At 35.1% G+C, this 12232-nt stretch overlaps 2 protein-coding genes across 2 annotated transcripts in view; one reads left to right on the forward strand and one right to left on the reverse strand.

Moving 5' to 3' along the window:
* The first annotated feature begins 1166 nt into the window (after positions 1-1166).
* Positions 1167-2645, forward strand: LOC149410820 (uncharacterized). The gene is made up of 2 exons (XM_089648012.1): positions 1167-1594; positions 1785-2645. Exons 1-2 carry the CDS (start codon positions 1378-1380, stop codon positions 2621-2623), a joined length of 1056 nt encoding a protein of 351 aa, XP_089504138.1. The 5' UTR covers positions 1167-1377; the 3' UTR covers positions 2624-2645.
* Positions 2646-3846: 1201 nt separating this feature from the next.
* ergic53 (lectin, mannose binding protein ergic53) overlaps positions 3847-12232 on the reverse strand; it is a 32484-nt gene continuing 24098 nt past the window's right edge. Inside the window, exons 7-12 of the mRNA XM_089648167.1 lie at positions 10464-10592; positions 9625-9735; positions 9417-9502; positions 8797-8964; positions 8251-8364; positions 3847-6062 (exon numbers count right to left, since the gene is read on the reverse strand). Of these exons, the coding sequence (XP_089504293.1) occupies positions 6026-6062; positions 8251-8364; positions 8797-8964; positions 9417-9502; positions 9625-9735; positions 10464-10592 (645 nt within the window). The 3' untranslated portion in view covers positions 3847-6025. The remainder of the gene's footprint in view (positions 6063-8250; positions 8365-8796; positions 8965-9416; positions 9503-9624; positions 9736-10463; positions 10593-12232) is intronic.

Genomic DNA, 12232 nt, shown 5'->3' on the forward strand with positions numbered 1-12232 from the left:
AACCATCTAGAGCCAGTGAGACTATGGCATCCTCAATTGGGGTATGTTGTGAGGCTGAAGGTAGTGGGGAGAGGAAATAGATGGGTAAGAGGAAGGTGGGGACTTCCCAACCTGGATATTCAGATCTGGTCACCAAACACGGCCAAAGCCATTTCAAGCCATGCCTCAACTCTGAATGGTGGTCTTAGTGAGAGTATCTCCTACTCTGGAACGTGCCGCAAGTATACTATATATTGTTTTAAGTCTGTAATTTGTGTAAAATAACACAAATTAATGCAATCAAATTTAAATGCGCATGCCGGGATTTGAACTGGTGACCTCCAGCTTGGTATTCGAGAGCCTTACTTATATATAAACTACTCACGCCTTACCCCTCGACCACTAAAGCCATCAAAATGAATGCAGGTATAAAAAAAAATTCGCCTGCAGACGAAAGATTTTAGTTGATGGCATAAAAATCTATTAAGGGGGTGACAAATTACGCAATAAGTTCGAAGGGTTTTATATAACTCCATATTAATACGGGCATTTGCCTAGTTTGCGGAATGAATAAAAAAATATATATATAGGTATGACTGTCAGTGGTTGAGTGGGCATAGCGCTTGGGTCTCACCCGAGCGTCGCGTGTTCGATTCCTCGGCTGGCTAAGTCCTCCATCACAACACAAGCAACATTTTCGGCTTTCTGTGGTGGTAGTAGGAGATTTTCAAACATTGTTGGGTTATTCGTGACCCGGGAATGTTTGTCTTTCTTTTTAAAAAAAAAATAAAAAATATATATATTATTGCTCGCCATACAGTCATACCTGTCACACCTATAAAAAATATGTGTTATGAGTGTTGGCGTTGAAATGATGCGCTGTGATCTGCTATCCAGGCGATATTTTAAAATTATGCGACCAACTGTCACCGGACCAAATTATATCGTCTGCGTCTTCAAGTGAAACAAAATATTTACTATGAATTTCAATAATTTAATCGGTTATATTTAGAATTTCAATTCGATTGTCCATTTCGACTAGTTTTAGATACGACAAAAAATTCTATTACTGAAATAATCGGATACAATCGGTATCCGGATTGTGCCATCACTAGACTATATAAAATAAAATATTTCTGCTTCATAACCAAACTTAATCTATGGTTTTTTTAAAGTGGAGATGCCAAGATCAAAACTGTTAGATAATAATATTCGGATATTAAAGTAACCTTATTAGTATTAGAGCGGAAATAATTGAATAACTATTTCATGTTTTTACTAACACAACAATCAAACACATTGTTAGATGGGTCTGTTGTATGGGCGTCTGATTCACATAGCAATTTAATTTATAATAAATTTGACAGATAAAGCCGCAAATTGAGTAAAACAATCATTATGGGGGAATCACTCCGGGCAGGACAAGAGTCAATAGAAAAATCGGATATAATTTTTAACTCTGCTGGAGAACTACCTTGTCGCATTAAAATAGAAGAGATTAATTGCTTTGGCGGTGAGAAGAATGATGAATTAACTCCTGACATTGACATATTTGAACAGGATGTAAAAAAGGATAGTTCTGAAAGACTTGAATCAAATTTAACTAAGGTAACAGGTAAGTGTTCGGTAAATACTCTATTAATTATTTATTTTTGAGGAGAAATCACAAATAATACCGACAGTACCGACAAACTGACAGTATGCTTGTAGCAAAATAGATGCATGAATGCGTCCGTTATTCCCCGCGCAATTCTTTTTTGCTCTAATCTCTAAGAGGTTCAATTAAAATTTCACATTTGTTTCAGATTGCGGAGATGCTCGGATGGAGAACATTATTAATCTCGAGTCTTGCGAAAATGACGCACGAACAAAAACAACCATCCCTACGAAGGCGAAAGCAAGCAGCATTCAAAACCTTGGCACATCGAAAAGGAAAAAGAAATACAACACGAAGTTTACAAAACTCAACTGCGAAGATTGTGGAAAAATATTTATATCGAAAAGTAAACTGGAAAGCCATTCTAAAATTCACAGCGGAGAGAAACCATTCCATTGTGAGGAGTGTGATAAAGTTTTCAGTCAAAAGGGTCACTTAACAAGACACATGCGTTCTCACAGTGGAGAGAAACCATTCGTTTGTGAGTTGTGCAACAAAAATTTCATCCAAAGTGGACACTTGAGACGTCACATGAAAATTCACATTGGAGACAAGCCATTTCCGTGTGATAAGTGCAACAAAAGTTTCAGTCAGAGCAATCACTTGGTGTATCATTTACGAACACACTCTGGCGTAAAGCCTTACACTTGTGGGACTTGTGACAAGAGTTTTAACATGCTTGGCGATCTAGTGAAGCACGGTCGAACTCACACGGGGGAGAAACCATTCTCGTGTGCAGAGTGCGGTAAACTGTTCAGTCGCAAGAATAACTTGAAAGACCATCTCCGGATTCACAGCCTCGAGCAACCGTACTACTGCGAGGTCTGCGGGAGGCTGTTCAACCACAAGAGTGCCTTGAATAACCACGCCAAGACTCACGGTGATAGGAAACGTTTTCCTTGTCCGAAATGCGATTCTTTCTTTACAAAGAAACAAAATGTGAGGAGGCACCTCGGCATATTTCATGCTAAGTCAATGCTCAGATAGAATTGGTTTTAAAACATGTTTTATAAAATAAATATGAAGAGAACTCTGCTTTTTTTAAAAATTCATTTAGCATTTATCTCTACTTTCAGCGTAGTTGAAAGAAGTATTGTAGCTAAAAAATTGTCTTTATACAAAAAATTACTCAAGTATCTTCAGTCAATATGGAATCAATGCACATTATTTGTATACATTTTTGTTTTCATTACCCAATTTAGTTTTTTTCGGGTCTTGACCCTAATTAACACACGTTAGCATATATATATTTTTTTTTCAATAAGACTTAATGAATAATAAAATGAATAATGATTTTTTTAATGTCACTATCTGTCCCATATTTAAATTGTTATTTGTTCAATGGACAAATATATTAAAAATTTTGTTATTAAAATGTATTAAAAAAAGTAGAATTTTTATCAGGAAATTTCTACATAAGTTTTACACAATTTTTATTTTAACAATTTATCATTGGTAATGTTTGCATTAATTTTTACAGTGTACATTATTACACCATCAATACTTCTAGCTCTGCAATATAACAGTAACGGAACAAAATAATCGTCATTAAAGGCCTTACACACCTCCCTGCAGTCATAGGCAATATCGGGGCAGTAGTGGGGAGCACCCTAGATCGCTTCCTCGATCACCGTGTGAGTAGACAAATCGGCCCTAACTCTGAAATCGGGGTGCTATTGTGTCCAGTATCGCCATCTTGATTGACGAGCGCTTCGCTGCATGATCAGTTTCCCACTGCGGCAGGGGCAGATGTGTAGAGACAACGCCAATTTTACCCCCACCACCATTCTCCCTAAATCGTCTCTGATTGCAAGGAGGTGGTCAGGCCTCCCGAATTTCGAATTTGGAATGAGAGAAAATAAGGATTGGCTACGAAACATCAAAAAGTGTACAGACATACTAGCGTGGTAAGTAAAAACACAGTATCTTACTTGAGTCTCACGGAATGTACTGTGTTTTAGTTACCACGGCAGCATAGCTTAGAGGGCATTCTTTTTGTTCTATACAGTACTTGCCTTGAATAGAGCTGAGTGGACACAGATGTTGCATCGTTAATTGGATAGGAAAATAAAGAAAAAATAAAGCTTTGAAAAGAAAATTAAAACTAGAATTAAAACAAAATCTGTTTATTCATTGTTCTTAAATAAAAAAAATAAAACATTTTGTGTCCTAGTTGAGACCATAGATTACAAATTACATTATATAAACATAATACATATAAAATAATATTGCAAGAACATAATCCCAGTCAACTGCAAAGATATACAAACATTGAACAAAAATAATCATTTTTAATCTTTATCAATGTTCATAATTTTTGCAGCAAACTGTAGGTAAAAATATATTAACAAACTTAAACCATATTAACAACCATTATTATTTATCGTGACCATTTATATAAACAAATATTTTAAAGTAAATAAAAACAAATATTTGTCAATTATTATAAATGACAAAAGATATTATTATGTATATATGTAGTTGGTTTCAAATCTCCCCTAGTTAATACTTCAAGTAGTTGTTTTACATAGAAAAATTCAAAAGTTTCTTTTAAATTTGTGACGGAAACTCGGCGTTTGATCAAACAAAGTTATTTGATTGTCCTTATAAGTAATTATTACCGTTTACATATATTTTTGTTCATAATACATTATGATGTTGGTTTTTATGAAAATTTGAGTAGATTTTACAAAAAGTTTTGATCATTTCATAGCAACAGTAGAAAAATATTGCAACAATCTACAATGGTATATTTTGTAGTAAAATGTACCATTTTAGGCCTTTCTCTGTTCAAACCCTTGTTTACATGGGGCTAGTTCATTCAGAATGTTATATATTGTTCAGAATGTTCTATATTGTTCAGAATGTTCTAGATTGTTCAGAATGTTCTAGATTGCTCAGAATGTTCTAGATTGCTTTTGTAACAATTATGGTTTCTGGTTCTAATCGAATAATTTCTTATACATTTTTAAATATAGTATAATAGACATGATTATTTTGACTGCCAAACCAAATCATTTGTGTATTCTGTAAAATTTCTGAGGTTTAAATTTGGAAAGGAAGAGGGGAGTAACCCTGTATGGGCATCGAACTGGATCCGCCAAACTTCTAGCTGAGTGTACTACCTACCGGGCTATCAACCACCTCGTACAAACATGTATTTTGATTATTCTGTCTGTATAAAAATTGTATCAAAGATCAATTATTATCTCCACAAATTTTTGTTAAAATCGGTAATTTTTTAATATTTCTCAATTCATTTAACTGTCTTTTAATACTCTTTGACGTGTTGAATGGGTGTTAGTTAATGAAAGATGAACAGATACAATACTAATTTAGTAAGGAACAAATTGCTAATGAGACTTGAACAAACACCATCTGATAAAAGTTAAAAATATGAACAAGAAATCATTGAATAAGTTAGAAATTCCATAAAATATTAACACATAATATATATTTATCCTGACCCATGTCTTAAACACATTACATAGTGCAATCATATAAATTTTGAAGAGACCTACAATATGTTGGCAAAAGGAGATCATAAAAGAAGTTTGCAGCAATAATAGAAGAAAAAAATATAGGTTTAATGATCGGATATCACAACACCATGATATTTGATTCAAAGTTTGAATAAGAAATTAGTTAATTCATAATAATACATTTTTCAAAATTGCGATAAAAATGCAATAATAATTGGAACATTTTCTAAGGGTTAGATTATTATAAATCTCAAGTGAACTATCTACATTTACTTGTATCTCTGTTTAATCTAAAAGTCTCACACTCGACATCTTCAGTACGATTTATCTATGGTTTACAAAAATTGTAACATATAAAGAAAAAAATGGAAGATTTTTTTACGCACCACGTTAATTCACGTACATAAATACTTCTCTACTAGAAACAAATATACAGACATGGATTCTTGAGAGAAAAATGCTTACGCGGAAACATATTCCAATAATAACTAATAGAAAATTGTAACAATTTAAAAACAGAAATAAAATTTCTTTTATATTGTAGTTCTAGTTCTGTTTTTACTCCACTAGGTGGCGTTGGTGAAATTGTTATTCCAAAAATTGCGACTTGAAGAGACCTTCATGACGTGAAACTATTATTGCATCATAGAAAAGAAAACTATTTTACATCCTGTATAATAATAATTTACTAGATTTTAAAGCCCTGTCCCTCTTTGTACAATTCATTAAAGTATATTAAAGAGAGACAGAGCTAATGGACACAATCCAAAGTACAGTTTGGGTCATTTTAATTCTGTGACACTACCGTGTAAAAAAGTCCACATTCCTCAGTAAATTCTCTAGGAAACTCCTCCGTAATAGTCTACACCTTTTAACACTGACTCAGTAATTTATCTACTAGGAAAATTTAGTAGAATTTCTTAGCCTGTGACTCCTTCCTTTCCCTAGAAGAAAAATAAATCATTAGAATTAAGCATATTAATTGTATGTTATTTAATTATCTCGCAGCCAAGTGGGGGAGAGAAGGTATTACCCAAAATTACTATCCTCCTTATATTAGCTTAAATACTTGACATATCATTTTAGTATTTTACGTATTTCATAATAATTTACTGAATAATTGGGATTTATATAGTTTAAAAGCCCATAAGACTGAAAAATACATGGGGTCGTCGGAAGAACCACTTGGTTACAGACGTTTTGTTTGGCATCTTGGCCTGTCAAGAGTTAACTCTTTGCACGCGGCCGTATCAACTGTTGTTACGGCAAAAAGTCCATACTCACACGCGGCCGTATCAACAGTTGATACGGAAACTTTGAATGCCGATATTCCAGCGGTCTTTTGACATAAATTTATTTCCCGCTCGCTTGAACATTCGTAGAACTATCACGATGCTGACATCTACAAGAATTTCTCGAAAATAAAATTGTATTTCATTTAAAAACATCGATAATCAAGTGAGCCTCTTTGCGCCTTCGAGTGCCATAGTTTACAATTTTGTCAACGGATGGCGTTAGTTCAATTTTGTTATTATATTAAGTGACATAAAATTTAAGTGTCCAGTTTTAGAAAAAGTTTTCATAACAAAAAATGATAAGTGCTCATGGTGTTCCACTTGTGTCTATCACCTAAGTACACACATGCCGAGTGAATGGCGGGACCACATTCAAAAGATACGGTACGTCTTTGTATGAAATTTTATGATTTGTTTTTATAAACATCCAAGAGTGTTGACACGAGGATTTGTTATCATATTGTGGAGAATAATCTGTTCTGTCTATATAGTCCAATAAATCATGCCAGAATGCTATAATTTGACATTTAATTGCGTGCATAGGTATTTGAAAATATGTACCGCGTACGGGTATAGATAAAACGGAGCAAATTAACGCGTTCAAAAGGTTAAAAGATGAAAATAACACAAATAATTCCTACAGGATTAAAAAAAGTACGTTGGGGGCAGTGATGTTACAATACATCTAGAATTGCTATTGTCTTCCAAACTCAAGATAAAATGTGGCAAGTAAGAAACACTTGTATGTTTCCGCAAAATTCTTAATTCAAAGAATATGTGCATATGAACAAATTAAATGATAGCGGGCAGCATTTTCGTATTTGCATCGAATACTATATTCTGCATCAAAGATGTGACTTACAACTACAATACCTATTAATTTAATCACCTTTCAGACAAAACATAATATATCCTTATTCCCTAACTACGGTATAGTATGTACATAATCAATTAGTGTGATCTATTTACTAATAATTTCTCAAATTTTTCATCTTCTTATAATTCTCTAACTTCTCCATCCTCTTCTTGCAACCCAAACTAGCTATAAATCATTTTTCTTATTTCTCTATTTTATATTATCGTAATGTATAGATTCTATGTCTGCAAACTGTAAAATTCACCCGCCATAACACAGGGTCATCCCTAGCATGGAGGGTGAAATATCACAAAAAACCACATGTACTCTCTCAATAAAATAAATACATAACTTAGATTCGAACTAAGATTCACTTACACTATAAGACAAACATGGAATACTGTATGAGACGAGTCACTGCCATTAGGTTATAGCTTACTTATGTGTTGCTAAGTTCGCTATCTCACTTTCCCTAATGGCGCTGAAAATCTATAGGAAACAATCAATATAATAGTATTTTTTATAATAATAAAATAATTTGTGTGTATAAAATCATATTTATTGGCTTTTATTAGCGTTTGCCGAGTAATCATCACACACGAGGGCAATTTGGCACTTTTTAAATGCAATTTGCTTTGACCTAGCACACAACCTTACGCAATGCGTGGCAGTTTAGTACTAAAACAACGAAAGCGAAAGCACTACAATTGACTTGCTTTTGGCTAGCCACTTTGAGATTTCTACAGCGCGTCTATGTACATATTTATTGTAACGTCATTGCCGAGGTTTTTTTTAAATAAATAAAAATGAAGGTACCTACCCGATCTAGTTCTATGTATTGTTCTAATTTAAAATTTAAAAAAAAACATGTGTAACAAGTAAAGCTTTCCCTTATTTTACGGTTATGTTATTCTTTACTTGAGTGATGCATTGCAGTTCTGTTGATTATGTGTCAATATATAATGTAGTTGTTGGACTCACTTGTATAAGCTGTAGAGGAACATGACCACCAGATGCCCGGCTAGTAGCAGACCAAACAGGCCCGCCGAAACGCAGTTTGTATCGGGGCACGAAGTCTGGGCGCTAGCTCCCATTCTGGAATATGAAAAACACATATAATACATTCCCAGATGTCTTCTAACGATTTAAACGTTACGTTACGTTGGTGACCGCAGCCTACCAGCACCAAGCGCCACTCCTGAGTGAGCGCTGGGCCCAAGCGCACTCAAGACCACACCCTGCATAGTTTTCCTTATTTGATAATTTATTATATCTATTGTACAAAAAAAAAATGTATATCTATATGGGACGTGTGGGATTGCACAAACCTCCCCACATCCTGGAATAAAAAATATTATTATTATTATTGTTTAAGGCGATGCACTACGTCGTGTAAAATTTTAAATTGAGCCGCTATCAATAATAACCCTTACGTAGATGGCGATAAGGTTTAAATTCCCGCTTAACGCCATCCGCCTGTTTTGATTTATGCAAGAAAAAAACATGGCCAAAATTTGAAGTAATCACCTTTGTCCGATGGCGGCGATGTTCTGCTTGACAGAGTTGATGGAGTCGCGCAGCTCGTTCATGGCCGCCTGGGACTCGTAGCCCACGGCCTGGACCTGTGCTGTAGGGGCGCGCGCCTGCGCCTGCATGATGGACTCTGTTTTGCGCGACACGTCTATCAGGTAGGTCCTGCAACATAAATGACACTATTAGTTATATATGAACTTCATACACAGGATTTAGCGCTTAGTACTTATCACTTAAAAGTAAGGACTTATGACTTTAGTGTTACGGTTTAGAAGAGTTAGGACTTACGACTTAATTCGCATTTGCAATAACGCAAAAATCGCAATTTTCGAGAAAATAATAGGAATCTTAGTATTTTACGTTTGATTTTCTGGTATTTTAAAATAAGAAAGTAATATTATACATTCTAAATACTTCTTTGTCTGTGGTTTTGATAAGCTTGAGTAGCCATAAAATGTAATGCAGCTAACTTAACATCGATAACGCCGTTCATTCATTTTTTGCACCAGCCCAGAGGTGGCTCCCAAACTCAATAGTTGGGCGGACTTGATTGAATTGAATTGACAATGGTTAGGATTTATCAGTGGACTAAGAAACGTGGAACAATAACTTACTTTAATTCTGTGAGAGTAGCCAGGAAGACATTCTGAGTTCCTAGCAACGACTCCACCTCGTGCCTTTGAATGGGGAGAGCTCCAATCTAGAAATAAACCTGTAATTTAGTAATATGTCGTACATTTTTTTCATGTATTCGAAAATTATAATGTAACGAAATATGTATGTCTTCTTTACAATGGTAATATTATAATATTTAGAACTCACTTGTGGGGGCATGCCCTGGGGCACCTGTCCCTGGGGTACTCCGCCCTGGCTCTGCTGCATCTGGTACACGGAGCTCATGATGCTGAGAGAGTTTACTTGCTTGCCCATTATCTGCAACACAACAACTCATTAACAACAGAACAGCGGCTGCCTCAGCTTGAGCGGTCATTTATCTGATGGCTGCTTTTTTAAGAAGTTCCGTCACAAAACATAAAACCGGTCAAATATCATTATCGCCATTAATTTTTAGGTTATTATGCCATGTCGCGCTTTCTCCTTCTTTAGCCAACGTTTAGACAGTGTTCATCATCAGGGCAGATGTGTAGATTGTGGTGAAGTGGATGTTTATGTATGTAGAAGTTAATCTTCTTAATGTGGTTTCCTACGTTTAGTTTCCATGTAATACCGAATACCAAGAACTATTGTCGTTCCTAATTAATATTTATGGGGTATTCGTGTATTACAATTGCCTCCGTAAGTAGGTGTGCTTGATACGTTTTGGGCACTCCCAGCACTAAATCCGAAGTAATGGCCAGATTCAGTTATTTGCTCAGCAATTGCCGATTTGTCCAAATGGCCGATTTTGCATGCTCGAAAATGTTCTGAGATCCTTTTCCATCCGTTCTGTCCATATAATAACCCAAAAATTAATTACGTCAATACTTTTGGCTTTGAAAAAATAAAATCATATCAGTTTAAATCGATTGTTGAAACTTATAGTGAGATTTTCTTCTTCTTCTGGATGGAGGGTGATGTTGGACACATAGGAAAGCTTCCGTAGGTCCCCGGTCCCATGGAGACTAATATAACAATTTAATGGTTTAGATATAAATGTTTACCTCGTCAACTTTCTTATGCAGGTCCTTGACCACCTCGAAGATGGAAGTCTGTCCCTGGAAGATCTGACGCAGCTCCCTCTGGCTATCGTTCTCAAACCAGTCCTCAAACTCTCCCTCCTTGTCCTTGGTCTGAAATAAAAATACACAATATTAAGATTCAATGCCACATACAGTAGAACCCCGTTAATTCGAACCCCGATGATTCGAAAAAACGCGTAATTCGAAATTTTCGCCAAAAAAATTTCTGCAGAAAGATTTTTTCATTTCGAAATTCGTTAATTCATAATTCGAAATTTATTTTTGTCCGCGCACGAAAATTTGTGCGTGTAATTCGAAAAAATTTGATTTTTGCGAAAATAAATCATAATATTTCGTAAATCTGAATCTAAAAGTCAGCCGTGGCGGTAAAACGCCGAAAAATGTATTTTTACGTGGTTATACATTGTCCTAATAAGTATTATTATTTTGTAAATCTGAATCGATTTACACTGGAATGTCGTACTTTTTCAAATTTATTTCGAATATCCGAGTTTGAAGGGCCGAGAAAATACGTTTTACGCGGATATATGTCGTAATTTTACGAGTTTACACCAAATATCTGAATTTAAAGGGTCGGCCGCGACGAAACTCAGCCGCGAAATTTCGATTTACGCGTAAATGTTTGGTATATTTACGAATTTATTTCGAATATTTGAATTTAAATGGCACGCTGCGACGGAAATCGGCCGCGAAATCTCGATTTACGCGTAAATATATCGTATTTTTACGAATTTATTTCGAATATCAGAATTTTAAAGGGCTCGCCGCGACGGAAATCGGATGCGAAATTTCAATTTACGCGGAAATATCGTATTTTTACTAACTTTACTTCGAATATCCGATTTAAAAAATACGTCGCGACGAAAATCGGCCGAAAAATTTCGATTCACCCCGAAATAAAACATATTTTTACGAATTTACTTCAAATATCTGAACTTAAAAGGCCGGCCGCGACGAAAAACTGCCGATAAAATTCGATTTACGCGGAAATATATCATATTTTTACGAATTTACATCAATTTTCTGAATTTAAAGGGTCGGCCACGACGAAATCGGCCGCGCATTCTCGATTTACACGGAAATATATCGTATTTTTGCGAATTTATTTCGAATATCTGAATTTAAAGAGCCGGCCGCGACGGAATACAGCCGCGATTTCTCGTTGTACGCGGAAATATATCGTATTTTTACGAATTTAAATTCAGATATTTGAAATAAAGGGCCGGCCGCGACGGGAAATTACCGCGAAATTTTTATTTACGCGGAAATATATCGTTTTTTACGAATATCTCAATTTAAAGGGTAGGCCGCGACCGAAATCGTCAGCGAAATCTCGATTTACGCGTAAATATGTAGCATTTTTACGAATTTATTGCGAATATCTGAATTTAAAGGGCCCGCCGCTACGGTAATCGGCCGCGAAAATAGAGAAATAATTGGTATTAATACGAATTTACAACTAAAATACAACCCGTATTTGAAGAGGCGGCTGAGAAAATCGATTTTCAGGGTATTTTTTTATTTTATTTTTTCATAAAATTTCGAATTACGTGGGAATTCGTTAATTCGAAATTTGATTTTTGATGTCCCGTGGATTTCGAATTAACGAGGTTCTACTGTATTAACTTTTTTTTTTTTTTTTTTAAATTTGCCGGTAACCTGGGCGTTTATTGACATCAATATTTGTTTGTTACTCTGCATTGATATGCGCGGTAACCGATGTTTTGATT

This window comes from Hesperophylax consimilis, chromosome 27 (genome assembly GCF_061612785.1).
Source record: "Hesperophylax consimilis isolate HC1 chromosome 27, BYU_Hcon_1.0, whole genome shotgun sequence".
NCBI lineage: Eukaryota > Metazoa > Arthropoda > Insecta > Trichoptera > Limnephilidae > Hesperophylax > Hesperophylax consimilis.

Coding starts and splice junctions, on each gene's coding strand:
- LOC149410820 (XM_089648012.1), top strand. CDS start 1,378: ATGGGGGAATCACTCCGGGCAGGACAAGAGTCAATAGAAAAATCGGAT. Junction 1,595..1,784: donor AAATTTAACTAAGGTAACAG/GTAAGTGTTCGG, acceptor CATTTGTTTCAG/ATTGCGGAGATGCTCGGATG.